Source organism: Podarcis filfolensis (genome assembly GCF_964270895.1).
Source record: "Podarcis filfolensis genome assembly, chromosome: 8".
NCBI classification, from domain to species: Eukaryota; Metazoa; Chordata; class Lepidosauria; order Squamata; family Lacertidae; genus Podarcis; species Podarcis filfolensis.
The window spans coordinates 61,882,964-61,904,469 of NC_139611.1; the positions used below are offsets into that span (position 1 = coordinate 61,882,964).

The 21,506-nt window shown below is 45.7% G+C and overlaps 1 protein-coding gene and 1 long non-coding RNA gene across 4 annotated transcripts in view; one reads left to right on the plus strand and one right to left on the minus strand.

The window, feature by feature from the left end:
- KIAA0319L (KIAA0319 like) overlaps positions 1–9,064 on the plus strand; it is a 58,448-nt gene extending 49,384 nt beyond the window's left edge. For both annotated transcript variants that reach the window (XM_083625444.1, XM_083625445.1), the window contains exons 17-21: positions 1,312–1,457; positions 3,564–3,686; positions 5,341–5,431; positions 5,589–5,680; positions 7,081–9,064. In XM_083625444.1, the coding sequence (XP_083481570.1) occupies positions 1,312–1,457; positions 3,564–3,686; positions 5,341–5,431; positions 5,589–5,680; positions 7,081–7,268 (640 nt within the window). In that variant the 3' untranslated portion in view covers positions 7,269–9,064. The remainder of the gene's footprint in view (positions 1–1,311; positions 1,458–3,563; positions 3,687–5,340; positions 5,432–5,588; positions 5,681–7,080) is intronic.
- Positions 1–21,506, minus strand: part of LOC310767979 — a 65,090-nt gene that overhangs the window by 40,970 nt on the left and 2,614 nt on the right. The window contains exon 2 of one of the 2 annotated variants that reach the window (XR_014551132.1): positions 14,111–14,311. This is a non-coding gene — a long non-coding RNA (uncharacterized lncRNA). The remainder of the gene's footprint in view (positions 1–14,110; positions 14,312–21,506) is intronic. The other variant, XR_014551133.1, reaches the window with a different exon arrangement.

Sequence of the window (21,506 nt, forward strand, 5' to 3'; positions counted from 1 at the left end):
AAAACCTGAAGAGAAAGTGCCAGGCATTTGAGCCACTGACCATGCAGTTGTTTGGAAACCAAAGCTAAGGGAGATAGCCCACATGGAGAAGGAGGAGGAGGAGCACCCTACATTCATTTCAGAGCTAGATGCATGTGTCCATTGAAGACAAAAGGTGGGGGAAGGGGCGCTTAGCTATAGCCACACACAAAAAAAGGCTGCACATAAAACTGTTTTCAGCCTTAAAGTGCAAGTTCAAGCACCCTGTGTGTGGATATATTTTCATAGGTTTATGTTGTCAGCCTTGCTTCACTGCAAGCCAAACCTCTTCAGAGAATAAGGACTTAGGTTTTGGGGCAGGAGGACAAACCCAGGCTTGGAGCCCTGGATTGCATTGTGGATCCTCATGCCCTAGGTTCTCATGCGTCAGGAATCGCAACAGCACAGAGCTCTTGCCTAAGCTAGTGCTTGATTAACCCTGGTGCATTATCCAGTCCTTTCAGAAATCTGGGCATCTGAACTTCCTGCCAAGTTTATCCAGACTGAATCTTCTGGTACATAAGTGAAGTGTTCACTTTTCGTTAACCTTGAAAAAATTCTTTTGCTTAATGACATGAGCCAAGAAACAGAGGTGCTCTGGGCTTTCAGTTCTAACCCCCCCCCGCCCCCCCGCCACCTCACATCATCCCAGTCGCAGACCAGTCATTTACCGTTCTTCCTCCTAGCAGAAGAGGAAGAGGTTTGCATCTGATCAATATATATTTGGCTGCAGTTAAGAAAGCATTAAGTAAATGGAATATGGATGCATTTTCTTTTTTGCGCTCCTCTCTCTCTCTCTCTGTCTGTCTGTCTCTTTTTAAGGAGCACTTTTATCTGTGCCAGGTGGACAGGATGGGGTTTTGCATGGCTCGATTCTGGTGCTGCTGCTTTGATTTGCTGTTAAGAGAGGGTTCCAGGGGGGCTGTTTCACATTTTGTCCTTTTTGAGCAGAGCTATGCATATTTTGCTCTGGGGAAAAAAATCTGAAGTCTGCAATGGCAATAAATCATGCAAACAAAGCAGATATATGTGTGTCTGGTTCCTTGGTTTTGCATAATTATTTTGCTTCCAAGAACTGACTTCTCAAAGAACATAGATTCACTTCCAAAGAAACTTGAGGAATTAATGGAAAAGGCGGCTTGTAGGGGCGAGACCTGCTAAAGATTTTGTATTATGGAAATCTTTCTTTGTGTTCTTCCCATTCACCCATCCCAACCCCCAGTAGTTGCGGTTTTCTGGAGAGAAACCTTCTATTTATGCTTCTTGTATCCCCAATTTTCTTTTTAATTGCAGCACAAAGATGGTGTTCTACGTGTGGAATCAGCCTCCTCATCAGATCTTCAAAGGGCATGACATTGCTTGGTCACTCAAGAACGAGCTGCGGAAGCAGCAGCAGTCAGGTTTCCTCATCTTCCGAGTGCTGGAGATCAATACAGTCAGTAAGTCAGAGGAACAGCTGATGTGGCTGCTGACCATTTCTTGTCACCTTGCACCACCTTCTTCCAGTGAGAAGTTTCACTTTCCCTGTGTCCAACTTCCCCTAAGGCCATTGCATCTGTAAGTGCACCATATCTGGGGTGGGGTTGAGGATCACAGTAAAAAATAACTTGCTTCGGACAATGGCGCCTTATATGGAGCCTGTCTCAATCAGATTTGTCAACACTGAATGACAGTGGCTCTCCAGGGTTTCAGACTGGGAACGTTCCCAGTTCTACCTGGAGATGCCAGGGATTGAATCTAGGGCATTCTGCCTGCAAGACAGATGCTCTGCTACTGAACTATGACCAATGTAGTGGACCCCAATTTCTCCACCTAGATAAATTCCAGAGAGACTGAATGATATGTTCCATCAACAAGCATCCTAGCAATAAGGTTTCAGCTAGAAACCGACAGTGATGGTTCTTTTCCTACCAAGCTGAAGAATGGGAGAAGATATGGTTGCTTATAGCAGCCTTCACTAACCTGGTGCCCTTCAAATGTTTTGGACTACCACTCCCTCAACCTCAGCCACCATGCCTGTTGTTCTGATCACTTCATGTATGTTATCTCAGGAATCACTGTAAACAGGAGCTCAGTAAATTAAACGAGAGTTATTCTTGTTTATTGCAGGTTGCAGGGTGGGGGTGGGATTACAAATCTGCCTAAAGCCACATAATTTGAATCTGTCCCTGGGCATTACCTCATTAGGATGTTGTTGTTGTTTTTAACTGATACGATTGCTTCTTACCTCCTTGAAATGTATATGATGCCTGCCCCCAGTTGTATTGATACCCTATTGCTGATCCTTTCTTCTGGGAGTTCTTAGACTAGTTTTATGCCAAGTTTTCTGAGCTATTGCATTTTACTACCATGGTTCATGCCATATGAACCAGCAGCACAGTGCTATTACTGTTTTGATAGGAGGGGCTTCAGTCCTGCATATCCACTTTAGCACCCTTTTCCTCACCTTCCTTCTCCACCATATCTTTGACCTTGCAGTTGATCTATGGGAAGAAAAAAGGTTTTATCCTCCATTCTATTCCCATTGTCAGTCTTTTTTTTCTTTTTCTTTTTTGAAAGCTACTTCCCATTGTGCACTTCTAAATCTTCACGGTTCCAAGTATAAGTTTTCAATTAATAATGCTGCTATCTGTACTGCTTTCTTGAACTGATGCAGGGTGCATGCTGAACTGCTCCCACTTCTGGGGATGGCACAAGAAAGAGGGAATTAGGCATAAATGTGAGAAGCAAAGCGGCAAGAGCAGACAACTGGCAGTGTAACACACAGTGGGAAGTGGAGGAAGAGCTATAGCAGGGGATATGCGGAGCTCTGTTTTTGTGAAGGAGAAGCCAAAAGCCTCTTGACAGCTGGCCGCCTCTGCCTTTGCATTGTGACACAGACACCCACACACCATCCTGCTAACTCTCAGTTGCATTATGGGATTTATGTTCTGCAGGAAGTTCACATTATGCACATTGGCTGGGGTTTGGCATCTCCCTCAGGGGCCATTGAGGCTGAAACCTGAAGTTGACTGGGTGCTACTCATGGACCAAGAACAAACAGTGATGTTGTATTAGGAAAAGGCAGCCCTACTGACCATTATTATAGAGCTGGCACTCAAGCTTGGATTCAGCAAAAGAGACCACAAATATATTTTTGAAACTTGGAAAGTGAGAGAAAATGGCATTGGGGGCAGGGGAAGCCCCCAGTGTTTGCACATAACTTTCTGCACCAGTGTGTATATGTGCATGCATGGATCTAGGGTTTTTTGGGGGGGCATTCAAACATCACTAGATGTTTTTATTGCACTTCTCAATGGCATGTAGCACAGACTTGTCTTATGAACAAGGGCCTGCTTGCATGATATTGATCAGTGTCCCCCACAAGCACATCCAGTATATCCAAGTGGGATGTGTGCATACTACAGTGAGCCCAAGATAAGGAACAGAATGGAGCTCTGAACCTGGATGACTTGAGAATCTAAAGTCAGTGGGGAAATGTTTGAATCCTCATCCCTGACTGTGAAACTGAATTGTGGTGTCTGACTGGGCTCTCCCTCCTCTAGCCTGCCAGTTGAACTGTTCAGAGCATGGGCACTGCAACTCCTTCACCAAGCGCTGTGTTTGTGACCCTTTCTGGATGGAGAACTTCATCAAAGTGCAACTAGGTGATGGCGAGAGCAACTGTGGTAGGTACCACTGTCTCTTTCCTTTCATGGTTAATAAGGCAACAGCCTCTGCAAGAGGCTCAGTGCCTAAATGCAGAAAGTTTCTGTTTGTTTCTGTGTCATGCCCCACTGTGGAGAAGGAGCCCTCAAAGGGAAAGAAGAACAGGCAAAAAGGGTATTGGGTGTTGGTTTGGTATAGCCAGAGAACCGTATATGTTTGAGGGAGGGGATTAATGGCCTGATCACCCGGAATCTCTGCAGAAATCAGTAGCTGTACTATATCTAGTGTCTTAAATATTGAGCAGCTTCTGGCCTCATCTTAGGTGATTGGTAGGACAGGGCTTAGTGAGGGGATGTCACCACCCACATTAGCGGTCAGTTGAGACATCAAAGTTGTATCTCATCCAACTCTCCCACTTTACTTATAGTCCCAGCAGAGGTACCTGAGCCAGCCTGGTGCAACATGCAAATGTAGAACTGTAAAGCCACTTCTTGAGGGATTCCTTAGCATAGGCGCCAACTATAGGGGCCCTGGGGGCCCGGGCACCCACAGTACAGGCACCAATGTGACTTCCGGTTTCTACCAAAAGTTGTGTCGCAGGCCCATTGCAACCCCCAAGGCGATGTTGGAGACCCTGCCAGGTCTCTGACGCGACTTCTGGTACAAACCGGAAGTCACGTCAGATGTCTCACAAGGCCTCATATGCAATCTCCAAGGCCACATAAGGTCTTGAAGATCTCCTCTGAGGTCTTGCCAGGCCTCAGAAGTGCCACTGCAGCGCATTGATGTAATGTGACATCACAACGTCACATTTTGTCACAGAAGCCATTGGGCACCCATAACCTGGAGCCCAAGTTGGCACCCCTGCTCCGTAGCAAGTCCCTCGGGGGTCAGTGCCTGCCCTGCCCTGTCCTCAGTTCAGCCAGTTAATTGATCTGTTATTTGCACCCTACTCTTCTACACATATGCACTCAGAGAAGCTGCCCCTATTTGGATTCCACCTCTGTCTCCCATGGCATCGGGAGCATAATTCAGCCTGCTGTTATTCTAAATGTCCCAATTCAGGCAATCATCATGGTCAAATTGACCCAGGTTTGTTTTAACTAATTAGAATAAACCACAGTTCCCTCAATTGATTCAGAATAAGAAACTGTGGTTTGTTCTAAAATGAAAGAGAAACTTTAATTTTCAAGTGTGTGCGTCAAAGGCCGGATGTGAATCATTAATAGTAATCTAAACTTTGGCTTCAATGATTGTCTAAGCTGGGTCAGTGTCAGCCAAGCCAGGGCAGCATGCAGTTATACCCCTAGGCAGACCTGAACTGTAAGGTCTACAACCCATAGTCCCTGAGATCAAGTTCTGAGAGCTGGAGACAGATCCAGGGCCTGTATTTCAGCTAGAACCTGAAGTGTAGCAGGTGGAATGTGCTGATCTATTCTTGGCCAGGCAAGGAAGGCAGAAGACCAGGTTTCAAGGCTTGGCCAATCCAGGCACTTTATATTTCCTGCCACTTGCAGGGACCAATGCCACATATATCTGTTCCTCTTTCTGTGACTGATGAAGGCACTGGCCCCAGCTCCCAGAAGCTGGATCCAAGCCCCAGCCCCAACTATGAGGCTCCTAGTTCAAGCTCCAGAGTCTGATGCTGAGATTCTATCTCTGTCCTCCTTACAGAATGGAGTGTGCTCTACGTTGTCATTGCATCGTTTGTTATCGTGGTCTCCTTGGGGATCTTTTCTTGGGTGGTGGTCTGCTGCTGCAAAAAGTGAGTAAGGCCCTGAGGCCTTTCCAGACCCCTCTTCCCTTAACAGTTAAGTTCACTGCTCTTACTTTTGGGTTAGGTGCTCGTTCTCTGTGAGGGCCTCCCACTCCATCTAAGCTTCATTCTGTTTCTTTCTCCCCCACCCCCACTTTTTCTTAAGACGTAAGGGAAAACCCAAAAGGAAGAGCAAATACAAGATCTTGGATGCCACAGATCAAGAGAGCCTGGAATTAAAACCAAATCCCAAAGCAGGTAAGACATCAGAAAAGAGGTTAGCACTCACAGAATGCTGACACAGGCTGGTTTCTATTCTCAAGGGTTTTGAAATCACTGCATGACATAGGGGAAGATTGTAGCTCTGTGGGTGTTTGCTTGAAAGCTGAGTTTTCGGTGATTCAGTTGTGTCTGTTCCCCTCAGAGTTCTGTCCAACAGGGCATGTCAAGATGCTTGCCACAAAGGCAGCAAAACGGGGGTCACCTTTTCCCCATGTGCTAGGAGCACTTTCGGCAGTAGAGGGTTTCTGAGAGGAATTCAGAATAACTTCTACATTATATCTGTCATTCAGTTTTGCTTTTTAAAGTGCTCATTAGTTTTGTGTGATCTTCACAATAGGGCTGTAACTATTGTCTTATGGTAAGCGTAAGTTTGTCAAGGCTGGTTGTCTCCATAATTCTGTCTTATGTCATGCTGTCCATGCAAGCCATTTAGGGTTAAGTCACAACCCCAGCACTTCCCCAGAATTCAAAATTTGCCCACTGGTCTAAAAAGGTCGACAACCCCTGATCCATTCTTTCCCATTTACCTCGATGGAGGTGGGACTAAGTCTCATTTTCCAGGTGGATTTTAACTGACAATCTTTAAAGATATTTCTGGAAACACACATTGAAAAAACACAGTTTAAAAAAGTACTAACAAGGCCATCAGAGGGTTGCATGCTGCCTTTGTTTCTGCCCCCCTTTTAATAGCTTGTTCCCCTCCAACACAATTCTGCCAATGGAGTGATTGCTCCCAAGGTGGAGCTTGCTCTTATGTTCATTCAAGGCACATCATGGCAGATAGCTTTGCTCAGGCTGTAGGCAGCTAGGAAAGATATTTAAAGGGTTTTAAAGGGGGTTTTTTAGAGCAGGACAGAGCAAAACCCACCCACTGACTATATGTGTTATGAAAGCGGCAGGAAACACACCTATTGCAAACAAAGCAGTATGACCACCCCAAAGCTTTTGCAGGCACAAATGGTATTGGAAGCAAGATTGTGTATAACCATCCAGACGCTCTCAAGTGTGGCTGATAAGCAGGCTTAAAGTTGCTGCCTTTCAGCCTTTGGATTTGGCTGTGCAGTCAAGTCCCCCATGGGGAACCCAGATGCACAGTCAATCCAGCTGCATCTCTACCTGCCCCACACTTGACATCATTTGCAAAGTCAGGTGTGGGGCAGATGGTGTGGTTTGGGGAAAATGACCTTGCAGGCCAAAGTGGGACCAGAATGGGATTGCCTGTGGACTGGAGGCGCTCCACCCCTGATTCTGAGCTAGGTGGACCAGCTTCTTATGCTGATATAAAATATGCAGCAAGAGTCTCTCTCACACACACTCAGAGAGAGAGATTCTTACTGAATAGGTTATCTTACTTTTTTATGTGTTTATATTTGAAGGCAGTAAACAGAAAGCCCAGGCCCAGAACACTAGCCTGATGCATTCAGAATCTGAGCTAGACAGTGACGAAGCCATCTTTACATGGCCAGATCGGGAGAAGGGAAAGCTGCTGCACAACCAGAATGGTTTCCTGCGCAACGGGCAGGTGACGCCGAAGCCGAAGAACCAGAGGGAGGAAATCCTATAGCCATGGACTGGCACTCGCAAAGGGACAGCAAATGACTCAGAAGCCTGTTCTGCTCCTCAGTTGCACAAGGAGCCTCCAGAAACCTGCTGTGTTGTGGATAGCACTGCTAATATATTACATGGACACTTTTGTTTACTGCAGATCTTTCTTTTCTTAAAAAAAAATTGAACTGCCTGTACTTGAATCTGGACTTCAAGGGAAATTTGGCAAAAGAAGCTGTGAAACAAAAGACTGTGAAGGGTAGGTGCTGGTTCCGAAATGCTGCAGGATTTAAAACCACTCCTGTGAAACTGTGAAAAGCGCCATCTTGCCCAGGACTGCAATACACACCCTGTGCTACCCGCCCCAAAATATGCTTGCCTCGGGGGATGGCCATCTTCTTCACACGCTCCCTCTTGTGGAGGGAGACAGTTCTGACTGCAAAAACCACAGCTTTGCTCTAGCCAGGATGCCTTGGACTGTGTTCTTTTCTAAAGCACTTCAGCTGCAGAAAAGGACTGTTGGGTCCCTCTCCCCATCTCTCACGGACTGTACTTTCTTTCCAAAAAGGAATAGGAGGCCGAGCTTGCAGAATGTGAAGCAGTGCTGTCTCCAGGGCATGGGAAGAATTTACCCCATGGGTCACATTTACAATTGTAAAGTGCCCCCCTCCCCGTTTTGTGTGTGTGTTTAAATTATTGTTAGTCTTGCCACTGGTGGGAACAGAAGTGATACCTCCATGTCTATGACTCCCCTTATCCCCCTGCATAGTTCAAGAGCACTCTACACATATACTGGAAGCCTTCCCTTTGTGTAGTCAGGAACACTGTAAGTTTCTCTTCCACTTGAAAAAAAAATACCTTTGATATGCTGTCTATCTTACAAAGAATATTTGCACAGTTTGAAAGCGGGGTATCAGAGACAAAGGCGGGGGTATCAAATTGATTATTCCCTCTGATCCCCAATTGATGAATGCCTCTTCTCACTCCCAATTCCCTTTCCCTTTATTTGTCGTTTGTTACATGTTCATTGTGTGTTTCTCACAAGAAACACCAATTGTCCAGTCACCAAGGAGGTTCAAAAACTTCGTGTTTATTGAAAGCAACTGCAGGAGTCTCCCTTGAGCACCTCGTTTGATACAGAGATTGAGAGTTTCCACACTGTACAATCCAGCTCCCCACTCCCCTTTTTTAAAGTCAATGGAAGATGCATACTAGTATGATGGTGATGTTTGTGGTTTACTTTCATTTGTCACCTGCATTCTCTTCACCAACACTGCTAACCAGCTTCATACTTGGCAAACCTTGTCTCTCCCCAAAGGTGAATACACCTTTGACAGACACTCCACCCCCCACCTCCCTTGCTACCATTATCTAATACTGAAGGGCAACTCTTCAAGACTCTTGAGCTTTGATGATGAGGGTTTTGTTTTAATTTCCAAACTGGAATTCCAGGCTGTCTCTCTAAGTCAGGAGTGGCCAGCTGGCAACCCAGAGACCAGATCCAGCCCCTGGTTGGCAAACCAAAGTCAAATAGCTTGCAATACTAATTGTGGTCCTTTATTATTGTAATTGGAGTGAGGGTAGCCAGATGAGAATGCTACACACTTAAGAGGCCACAAGCCACTCTTTAAGGTGGGTTGGTGGTGGCTACAATGGCCTCAGAGAATGTAGAAATTGGCCATCCTTGATTCAAGTGCGTAACAAGTTTTCAAGTTCTCCTGGATTCTGTTTACATTGCTGCACTACTGATTTGTTGAAGGTGATGATTAAATATGCTGCTCAGCTTGTGGGGGCATCTCTCCCCCTTGAATTGTTGTTGATGGTACTGTTGTCGTCTTTTTTCACCCCTTCCCCTTCTGTCCAGCTGAATGACAGAAGTTGGGTGCTGGCTGCTTATTGCTTAAATTGCAACCAGGGACTGAGTTGTCCCCCATCCCTTAGTGAAGCAACATGCCTAAATGAGCCCCTTGGAAGCAGGCTCAGAGAAGTAGGCTTGGGTCCTCAAGCCTTCCCAGCACTGTCATTGCAATGCTGTCATGTGACAACAACATGGCAACAACAGCACTGGTGGAAGTAGGGCTTTTCAGTTCCCCAGGTGTGGGGAACCTTTGGCCCTCCAGATGTTGCTGAACTCCAATTCCCAACATCCCTGGTTGGTGGCCATGCTTTTGGGGGCTGATGGAGGGCCAAAGGTTCCAAATCTGTGCTACTGAATCAGAGCCCATGCTCTTCATAATCCCAGTGGACACGAGAAGCCACACACTCTGGTCACATCCACACCATACATTTAAAACACATTTATATCACTTTGAACTTTCCCCAAAGAATCCTGGGAATAGTAGTGCCCCCCCCCCACAGAGCTACAATTCCCAGCACCCTTTACACACTACAGTTCCCAGAAATCTATAGCACGTTGCTGGGGGGATGGGGAGTTTGTGTTCCTCAGAGGGAGAGAGCAGGCCTGTCACCAGCATGCCGCAACACACGGGGTCACTTTGCCATAGAACTTGCCCCAATCAGAAACCTATTGTGTCCACTGCTTCTGTGACTACCCTGACACACTTGCTTGCCCATGACAGCAGGTGGTGGGGACTGGGGTAGGGGCATTGATTGGAGCTTGAGGCTGCACAGCCAGTCTTGCCAATCCCACATCAGTCTGTGTATGTTCAGATCAGGCCAGCAGAATTAAAATGGGCTCACCGAGTTTGTGTGTGTGTGGCCCAGAGCTCAGATTGGTGTCACTGCCAAACCGCAACTAGACAGAAAGATGGACTGTCTCCTTCCAGGCAGTTGGGACAGAGTGGGTAGCCTGATTGTGGCACTGATTGTTAGAGCTCTAGGTCACACACCTAAACTCCCTGGGGCCACCAACTTATTTATGCTGTGCTCTCTAACATACATGCCTTGGGGGGTGCAGCCTGCGTAATTCAGAAAGCAAGGCTGGCAAGTTGTGGGAGCAGCTTAGAGCTGCCACCATTACAGGAGGATCCCATCCACAAGATAGCTGGGGGGCGGGCACTAAGGGAGCCTCTATTACCTGGAGCCAGGCCTGTGCAGCTAGTTAGCTTAAGCAAGTCTTAAGCAGGACTTGGAGAGGAAGGCTGTCAATGGCTAATCTAGGGATGAGGGAGAAATTCAGTTTTGTTTGCATTTAAATGTGAACCTGCCTAACCCACCCTTCCCAATGTAATGCACAACGTGAGACACGCACACCCTTCAAAATCCACCCTTCAGATTTTTGCAATGCAGTTTTCCAGCCAAGTAATGGGTACAAAATTCATATTCTAGGATAACATGTGCAAATATTAATGAAAGCAACATACAAAATGCATTCTGTTAAGGGTAACTGCATGCAAAAATGTGTAGATTAGGACAAACGCATACTAAAATGCTGATGAATTTTCAAGTGGAGTATTTAATTTTTAAAAATGCATACACGTGAAAATATGGAGAACTGAGCTGACTGGAAAAATGAGAAACTGAAACTGACAAATGCATCCATCTGTAGTGGCTACTAGTCATGATACCTGTGTACTACTGCCAGTGTCAGAGATGGTATTCCTCTGAGTACCAGATGCTGGAAACTGCAGGAGGAGAGAGTGCTGTTGTGCTTAGGTCCTGCTTGCAGGCTTTCTATAGGCACCTGGTTTTCAACTCTTGAGAACAATAAGCTGAACTAGATGGGCCTTTGGTCTGATGCATCGGGGCTCCTCTTGTGTTCCTTTCACAATAGATTTCTTTTTTCTTGCTAGGATGTGCTGTGCTGTAACAAGGACTTTCCAGTTCTTAATGCAACAGTTTAAAAAACAAGAATTGTAATCCCCCAAATGTTCCACTAGGGTCCGAACTAGTAGTTCAGCAGCTACAGTACCTGATCCTGAGCCTAATTCAGAATATATAGCAGCCTTGCAAATAAGCCTCCAGAGGTTACTGGCCTGGGAACAGGTTAGTAGTAGCCTCGTTTTCATACACTATACAAAGAAACAAAAAGAGCCACTTGCTCATCTAGTCTAGCATCCTGTCCTCACAGTGGCCACATGGATGCCCCATGGGAAGCCCACAAGCAGGACATCATGAGCACAACAGCAAGAGGCGAGAGGAAAACCCTTCACTGCAACAAGCATGGAAACTGCATAGTAGTTTTTTAAATAAGTAAAAGCTCCATCCTTTTGTGATGGAGGAGAAATCCGGCTACAAGGTAGGTTAAATAAAAGGCTGGTATATAGAGCCTTTTACAACTTCAAAGAGGGATATTTCTTATACTGCAAGAAAGAGGACTGATACCTGACCATTCTTGCACACTTCCACTACAAACATTTTTCAGGAGGTCCATGAACACAAAAAATATGTTCACTTTTAAGATGCTATTAAACTCCCCCCACCAAAAGCAATGTAATTATTATTATTATTATTATTATTATTATTATTATTATTATTTATTTGTACCCCGCCCATCTGGCTGGGTTTCCCCAGCCACTCTGGGCGGCTTCCATAGAAACCAAAAATACACTAAAATATCACACATTAAAAACTTCCCTGAACAGGGCCTTAAGATGTCTTCTGAATGTCAGGTAGTTGTTTATCACTTTGACATCTGATGGGAGGGCGTTCCACAGGGCGGGAAAGTAAACACCTTATGGTTGCCAAAAGCAATAGTACAGGGGTGGAGACCTGTGGCCTCCCAGATTTTGCTGGACTACAACTCCCCTCACCACTGGCCAGGCTGGCTGGGGATGCTTGGAGTTGGGTGTCCAACATCTGGAAGGCTGCAGGTTCCTCTTCCCTGCATTAGTGTTAGGTCTGCCAGTCCCCTCCTCCTCCCTCATAGACTTTTGTATCCTTATTCCTTTGCTATGCAAGCACCTTGAGCCTCTCTTGACCTTGAGTCCTGTTCTGCATGGCTATGCATTGTGATTTCCCAATTAGAGACTCTGTGGTTGCAATTTCCCCATGTGTGGAAACTAAAACGTAAGAGACAACTGCTTCAGTAAGCTGTGCCATCCTTGGTCAGAAATCATGTTCTCTTTTGCTTCGCAACAGTTCCCAGAGTTCGCTTGTTCTTAAGCCACTCGGAGAATTGTAGCTCAGGGGGGTGGAGGAATAGGGGTCTCCTAACAATTCTCGGTACCCTTAATAGGCAACATTTCCTGCGATTCACTGAGGGAAGCCATGACAGTCTGAAGTGATATGATACTGCTTCAAATGCCTAATGCAGATGGGGCCTGAGACAAATGGGCATGCAAGCATTGGCAAAGGGCTTTGTGTGAGGCATGGACAGGAGTGGAGCAAGGTGAGTGCGGTGAGTGCAGTCTGCCCTGGGTGTCACCTCTGATGGGGGTGACTAAAGGCTGTGCGGCACTAAACATCTGAGAGATGCTGTGGCTCTGGTGCGCGCAGGTTTCCCACTGCCAAAATGGTCCTCCTCAGCGGCAGGCAGACTCCCCATTGCAAGGCATGTGGTCTTGTGGTCTCTGCCAAAAAAAGCAGCTCAACAACTTTGGCTTCCCCTAAAAAGCTCAACAACTCTGGCTCCCCCTAAAAATTTGAAACCATTTATGCAGGCAAGAAAATAAATAAATTTCAATGGGGGGTGTGACAATAAATTTTCCACACCGGGTACCACTTAACCTTGCTATGCCACTGGGTGTGGAGTGCTGAATTGTCCACATGCTGCTACACACACACACACACACACACACACACACACACACACACACTATTCTGAATGATCTTTTCATCAGTTAGGCTCTAGTAGCTAACATGAGCATGGCTGAAAGAAAGGGAGAGCACTAGATTGAAAGATCGGGGAGTTCAAAACCATGTCCCTCTTGGGTGTGTGTTAAAGCACCCACTGATAGGGATGGGGGAGGCATTCAGTTCAGTTGGCAGTGTGGTGTAATGGTTAGGTTGTTGGATTGGAGCTGGGAGACCAGGGTTCAAATCCCCATTCAGTCACCGGAAGCTGCCTGGTGACCTTGGGCCAGTCATCATCTCTTAAGTGAACCTACCTCACACTGTTGTGAGGATAATATGGAGGAGGAGAGCCATGTCTGCCACCTGAAGTTCCGTGGAGGAAAGGTGGGATATGAAAAGCAAAGCCGAATAAATAAATTGAATGCAAACCCGTTGAATTCATACTTCCTGAAAATGCAGTTATCCTTTGCAAAATTTGGAGAGATACGAATTTCGGTGCAGTTCTCCAACCCAACCACACTTACGAAGAGTGAATATGAGGGTGAATTGTGCATACAAATACACAGGGTAGTGAAAATAACATAAAGAATGCATTGTATTAGGGGAAATTGTTTGCAAAAATGTGTACATTAGTCAATGCTGAATACAAAAATGGCCCTCACACATTAGCCCCAATGATGAAAGTAGGTGTGTGTGTGTGTGTGTGTGTGTGTGTGTGTGTGTGTGTGTGTGTTTTCCTCCACCTGCCAGAACTATCACATCTGCAGACAGAGTATTTGGCCAGAGTTCCTTAAGAATTAATATGGGAACTCTTCCCTTTCTCCATTCATATATGCTAACATCACACCTTAACATGCAAATAGCACCAAAGGAAGGGAAGCGATGTACCATGTTCATTGGGGGCTCAGCACATCTTTTTGACTGACCAACTGTTTTAAATTATATCTAAATAACTACAGTGCTTTTTTCTGGGGGGACGCAGGGGTACGCATACCCCTAAACATTTTGTGAATCTAAGCTTGGCCTCATTGAGTGGCAGTATTTCAATATGAGTAGTAAAATGAGAGGACCCCTAAACATTTTTTGGGGGAGCACTGGAGAACTACAACTCCCTGAACACCTGGAGGGCATCAGGTTGGGGCAAAGAAAGATATAGATATGTCCTACCTTATCCCCATAGCCTTGGGCTAGGCAGTTAAACCTTTCCAGCAGAATGGAACAAAATGTAATCAAGCTCATTGTCTGGTTTCTAACTTGAGTCATCAACCCCAGTGTTCAGGTGGGACTCACAGCAGTTGTGAAAGAGTCTTCAGACTGGACTTTGGTGTCTTCAGGAGAGGCTTCTCTGCCTGCTCTTGTCCAAGCCAGCTCAGAGACAGTCTCATTAAGAGTGTAGCCCTGGTGGACCTTTAAGACTCCAAAGTGGGTCGAAGCAAAAGAGGCATTCTCTGCAGTATGTTCAGCCTAACCAGCTTAGAAATGCAGATGCACCTGGGCCATCGTGCGGAATAGATCAGAGAGACAAGCAGTGCAGACGCTGTGTAGGTTGCAGAGTTAAAGGTATGCTGCATACCCAGGGGGCATGCCCAGATTCTGCGATCGTCATCTGAGGCCTTCCTCATGTGCCCCTTCCATGGGAGGTCCAGAGGGTGGCAATGTAAGAACGAACCTTTTCAGTGGTGACTTGCAGCTTGCAAAATGCTTTCCCTAGGGAGGCTTGCCTGACGCCACCATTACAAATCTTTAGGTGCCAGGCAAAAACATTCCTTTTTAACCACACCTTTGGCTTTTAACTATGTGTGGTCTTTTCATGTGGGTGGGATGCTTTAATGTAGAGGTTTTTATTATTATTATTTAATGCTGGCTTTCATGTGTGCATGTGTTTTCTTTTTGCTTAAAATATTGCAAGTCGCTTTGAGTTGATGTGGCAAAAAAATGAATTAATACATTTAACTAATAATAACAGTCATACCTCGGGTTGCAAATGCTGCGGGTTGCGCGTTTTCGGGTTGCGGACCGCGCCAAACCCCGAAGTACCGGAACAGGTTACTTCCGGGTTTTGGTGCTCACACATGCGCAGAAGCACAAAATGACGTCACGTGCATGCGCAGAAGTGCCAAATCGCGTCATGCACATGCACAGACGCGGTGCTGTGGGTTGCAAACGCTGCAGGTTGCAAATGTGCCTCCTGCACAGATCACATTTGCAACCCGAGGTATGACTAACTGTAATTAATAATACGAGCCCTGCAGCAGGGGTGGGGAGCCTATGGCCTTCCAGGTAGCTCTTGAACTCCCAACTCCTGTCATGCCTCTTAGTTTTTGCCCCCTTACAATCTCAAAGATTGATCCAGCTGCACTCCTAACCATACCATCTGCCCCTGCCCTATGGGGTAGCCCTGCACTCTATTTACGTGGGGCTACCCTTGAGCTTGGCTCAGAAACTGCAGCTAGTACAGAATGCCGCAGTCCGGCTTTGGGCCAGAACAGTTCCACACCAGCATATTACACCAGTGCTGAAAGTTCTGCATTGGCTGCCAGGACATTACCAAGCTAACATCAAGGTATTACTGTGGGTGGGTGAAGCCCTGCATGGCCTAGGACCAGGTTACCCTTATACATCGGCCAGATCATCTGCAGAGGTCCTGCTGACTTTCCCAGTTATCTTATAGTAATTTGGTTTCTACACAAACAAAAAAATTTTTAGTGTAGGAATCACTAAGGAACACTGATCCTGTGGAAATCAGGCAGGCACCTAAAACACTGATATTTTTTTCGCCTGCTGAAAAGGTTTTAGGATGCATACATACTGTACCTTTAGAGAACATTCTTTCCTTCAAAGAATTTTGGGCACTTTAGTTTAATCCTCACAGAGTTACAATTCCCAGCAGCCCTTAGCAAACTACAGTGCCCAGAATTCTTTGAGAGGGAAATGTGCTTTGAATGTGCTTTAAAGAGATAGTGTCTGTACAGTGTTTGCTCTGCCAAGCATTTTCAGTTAACTAATGGTAGTTCAGTGTTGGTCATTTGTTCTGTGTGTTTATGGGTTTTCTAATCATTTTATTATAAAGTCATACCTTGGTTCGCGAACGCCTTGCGACTCGAACGTTTTGGCTCCCGATCGCCACAAACCCGGGAGTGAGTGTTTTGGTTTGCAAACATTCTTTGGAACCTGAACGTCCAAAGCAGCTTCCAATTGAGTGCAGGAAGCTCCTGCAGCCAATTGGAAGCCGTGCCTTGGTTTTTGAACATTTTCAGAAGTCGAACGGACTTCTGGAACGGATTCTGTTTGAGAACCAAGGTACAACTGTACACCGTTGTGACTTACTTATTTTGTAATGAGTTGGTGGTTTATAAATAAAATGTTAGTCTGTGACTGATGAGAGCTCTAAGCCTGATGAGGAATGGTTAAGGGAGTTTATAGATTCATAGAACAGTTCACAGATTCATAGACTCATAGAGTTGGAAGGGACCTGAGGATTATCTAGTCCAAACCAAATATGCAGCTGTCTCTTAGTGGGTTTGAACTTGCAACCTTGACGGTATAAGCACCACACTCTAAGCAGCTGAGCTATCCAGGCTGAGGTGTGTTTAGCCTGAAGAAGAGAAGACTGAGAGGTGCTATGATAGCCATCTTCAAATATCTGAGGGGCTGTCGCATGGAAGATGGAGCAAGCTTGTTTTCTGCTGCTCCAGAGGGTGGGACGTGGACCAATGAATTCAAACGTCAAGAAAGGAGATTTTTAGTTACAATTAGGGGGAACTTTCTGACCGTAAGAGCTATTTGACAGCAAAATGGACTCCCTCAGGACTCTCCTTCGCTGGATGTTTTTAAACAGAGGTTGGATGGCCATCTGTTAGGGATGCTGTAGGTGCGATTTCTGCATTGCAGATGGTTGGACTAGATGACCCTTGGAGTCCTTTCCACAGTCCTATGATTCTATGGAAACATCTATAAGGCCACAGGCTTCCTGCTTCTGCCCTATGTCCAGAGCTGCAGCCTGTGGCATCCTGGGCCATGGGCAGAAGGGGCTGCCACTCATCTCTTTTGCCAAAACCTCTCTTCTAAGCAATTAAGATCTCTGGGCAGAAATAGGGGTGGGGGGGAAACAGCAGCAGCCATAGATTCTGCTTCGGTCTGTTTGTAAAGAAGGCAGCTGAGATGCAGATGAAAGCTATTGATTTCACCAGGAGGAAGCAAAAAATGCTGAAGCTTCAGGGATCAACCTTCAGCAAACTGCATAAGCGCGCAGGATGTCACCGCCTCTAAATGAAGCTGAAAAACCTTGATTAATTAGTGGAGTCCTTGAAGAAAATTAACGAAGGCTGCCCAGTCTGCCGGTTAAGCAAAGGCATTTTTCAGCACTGCAGTACCCAAGGAAAGGGGCAAAAAATCAGACGAAGGGTTGAGTTGTGGTTGGGAGAGGTATATAATTCAGCGTTTTATGTAGGAACCCTTTTTGCTTCACATCTCAATAAACTTTGCACAAGCCCAGGATGGCAGGCTCATATCCTTACTACCGATAAAATGCCCATTGTTAATGGGCGGAACTCATGTGAGGAAAGGCCTGTCTTGTTACAAGGATCCAGGAGGTGCCATGAATCTCCCTGTAGAGACCTACTACACCCTTGCAAGGAAGCATTCCTACTGTTCATGTGTGCATTCCATTTTCACCATGGCCTTCAACAGGCAAAAAGGTGGGTTTTTTTGTGATCTAACTTATACTTCAGGGGTGGGGGATGTTTCTGGCCCCTGCAGGCCAACTTTGACAGGTGGGCGGGACAACCCACCTGCCAAACACCCAGCATCATTATAACATCAGATGACTGACAATTGGTCAACCTATCAAAGTCCCTTGTGCAACAGTTCTCAAGTGAGAGCCAGTGTGGTGTAGTGGTTAAGAGCGGTAGTCTCATAATCTGGGGAACCAGGTTCGTGTCTCCGCTCCTCCACATGCAGCTGGGCCTAATGTGGTTTTCCACACTTGTTATACTTCTGAATTAATACAATTTTTCAATGGTGTGTGTGTGCTGTTTTTATTTAGTTTTAAATTGCATTAAATGTATTCTTTGTTTATGATGACAAAAAGTTATGGCGTATCAATAATTAATATAATATAATATTACTTATCTTGTTTTAACCCACCCTGAGACCTTGTGATAAAGGTTGAGTAATAAATCTAATAAATAACGATATCTGGAGGTTCCCCATCTGTGGTTGGAATGCTTGCCTTAAAATACAAAACAAACGGGTCTCCCACTCCGAATCACAGCATCATATTTTCTCCCTTACGCCTTCCAGTTTCCAAGATAGAGCGGCAAAACTACATTTGACGCTGCTGCCAATTAGCAAAGGCAATAATGGTCACAATTTGTCGTTAATAATTTTCAACAAAATGCATTTGTTGTCCTCATTGCCACCATCGTAAAAAACTGTTGGTGCTCTGGAAACACCACGACCCTTCTTTATTACACAAACATTATTGTGACCAAATGTAAATAAATCAAAGGGTTTCAAGGTTGCAAAGCTTGCTTTTGCTCTTGTCTGTGTCTTTCTTTATCCTTGGGCCCTAATGAGACTGTTTTTGCTAACGAGTTTGCACCAGTCCTGTTGATGTTAATGGCCTGCTCATTAGCAAGTGGAGATGCCTTTGAAAGGAAATGTGTAATATGCTTCAGGAGCTGCAGTGTCTGAAGTGCAGGAGGTCACCGCGAGAGCCCCCACTGTCACACCCACAAGGAGACCCCCAAAATGCAGAAAACTGTGTCAATCCATTCCTTATTACGGCGGATATATCAAAGAGTCATAGTACAATGCACAGGTTTTTTTAGGATCATCTGACAGTCATAGAATAAGAAGGTAGCAAAAGGTGTGGTGCAACAGCAAAGATCATTCAGTGTGGGACTTAAGGGTTAATTCTGTGGTTTATAAGGCAACTAACCAAGGGGCTGTGACAGTGGAGGTGTTGTTTGGCAAGCAGAATGGAATGATTCTCACTGAGGTAACACACACTCTGATTAGCTGAGTAGTTCTGAGGGAGTTTGCCTCTGTTTGTACAGTTGAACATCTCCCTGCTACGCACAAGGCCTGGAGTAAGAAAGTCAAAACCCCTTTGTTCTTTTCTCCTCAAATTATACATTTGTTTTTATTCAGATTCCTCAGTAAAGTGTTAGCAGGGTTTTTATTCTCTCTGAACTCTGCATTATTTAAGTGACTTTGCTAACAGTACAGTAACTTGGCTCCCTTCGTCCCTGAACATTGCCCGTGCTGGCAGGGATTGTTGGGAGTTGTAGTCTGAGACCACAGATTTCTCCTCCCTGCTCTAACTACTACATCAAATTGGCGCTTGTAGCAAGAGAACTCACAAGCTAGTGGTGTTTAAACACCACCATTATTATTATTATAAAATTAATCAAAGAAGAAGAAGAAGAAGAAGAAGTTATTTTTTAAAAATAATAATATGTATATATGCATCAAATAAATATAAATGATAATAATGGGTGGAATCCAATGTAATACTAAGTGAAAATTCTGTTTGTGAAAGGATTTATGCTTACCCAAAACGGGAGAAGAATTGATGCTTTTGAATTATGGCGCTGCAGGAGACTCTTGAGAGTCCCATGGACTGCAAGAAGAACAAACCTATCCATTCTGAAGGAAATCAGCCCTGAGTGCTCACTGGAAGGACAGACCCTGAAGCTGAGGCTCCAATACTTTGGCCACCTCATGAGAAGAGAAGACTCCCTGGAAAAGACCCTGATGTTGGGAAAGATTGAGGGCACAAGAAGAAGGGGACGACAGAGGATGAGATGGTTAGACAGTGTTCTTGAAGCTACAAACATGAGTCTGACCAAACTGCGGGAGGCAGTGGAAGACAGGAGTGCCTGGCGTGCTCTGGTCCATGGGGTCACGAAGAGTCGGACATGACTAAACGACTAAACAACAACAACAAAACAGGGGGGGGGGTAAAAAGGCCACAATCTGCTCCACGTACATCAGCAGAGGGCAGGCTATTACAAAAAGAGGGATGCCACTGGATGCAGCAGAACTTTCAGCAATGGGGTAGGGTTACCAGGTCAGGAGCATCCAAGGCTGAGATTTCAGGACCCAATTGTGAAACCTAGCGGTGGCCTCTGGTGATGATAATGAAGGGCAACTCTTGGTGAAGTTACGGGGGGGGGGGGCAGACCCTGGTGATGCCATTTAGCATGGCACAGGAAGCATGGACCACAAAGCATGCCCTTCAATTTTTTTAAAAAAGCCAAAGTTCAACAAATGAGCAGATAGGTCATTGTTGGAAATTAAGATAGAAACCTTAGCTAAAGTGGGTGCTCTCACCTTTCAGTTGAAGTAAGGAGACCTGTTCCTTCTCACCTGCTTGGGGTGCCTAGGTAGTCAGTTTTTAATCTAGCCTACTTGCTTTCGGCCAGAAGGGTTTAAATGCTCTTGCCAGGTTGAAGGTTACAAGCTGCATGCCTAATAAAGAATATTTTTTTAAGGCACTTTCAGCCACTTGGGAGATTCAAGCCGTTCACCTGCCACCTAGAGGAGGTCAGACAAACCTGGAGATTCCAGGTCACCTCTGGAGGTCTGGCAAACCTGCTGTTCCAGCATCCCGTTCCCAGAGGGGCCAACTGGATGCCTGTGGGGAAACGCACAAGCAGGATTTGAGCACAAGAGCACAAGAGCCCTCTATCCTCCTGTGGTTTCCAGCAACTGGCATTCAGAAGCACTGCTGCCTCCAACTGTGGAGGACAGAGTATAGCCATTGTGGCTAGTAGCCATTGATATCCTCCTTGAAATTGTCCAGTTCTCTTATAAAGCCATTCAAGTTGGTGGTTCTCACTGCCTCATGTGGAAGTGAGTTCCATAGTTTAACAATCCACTACAATACTTTTAAAAATCTGTCCGGAGGGGTGGACCACACATTTAGGCTGCAATCCTTAGCGTGTGGTAAAGAAGGATGTCACAGGCATGCAGGACAGCAGTCTCCCTCTTTGCAGCTGTGAGATGTTGGGGCCGTCCCTTTTCCATCTGCACAGCGAGTGCCAGGAGTGGCAGAAGGCTGAAGGCCCTTGGATGACACAGAGCTGGCTGCATGTTGAGAATTGTCTCTCTCTTACACACACTGTACGTGCGCAAAGGGGCCTATCTCTGAATTGTCCTGACACAATCTCTTTTCCACATGCTGTGCCAAAAGCGTGGCTCCCCCCCTTCTCCCCCCACCCCTTGCAAGCTTCCAGTATATTTAGCTGTGGTGGAACCTTCTACCTTTCCTTATATAGCAGAGGCCAAAAGGATTTCTCACTCTCCTTATTAATAGGCGGAGCAGAGTTTTGAGGAACCTGCCAAAAATAGCAAGCAAACATTGTATGGTGTGGGGAGTGAGGGGAGGGGGGTGGGGTTGGGGAGAGCAAAGAGACAGAGAAAGGTATGTCCCAGTCTTGCTCTGCTTAAGCGAAGTGTTTTATCCATCCCAGAACACAGCCTTGAAAGGGCCTTCAGATTTGAGTTGTGTGTTTAATATTTTGGACTCTGTGGAAGAAGAACAGCCAGCTTCAGC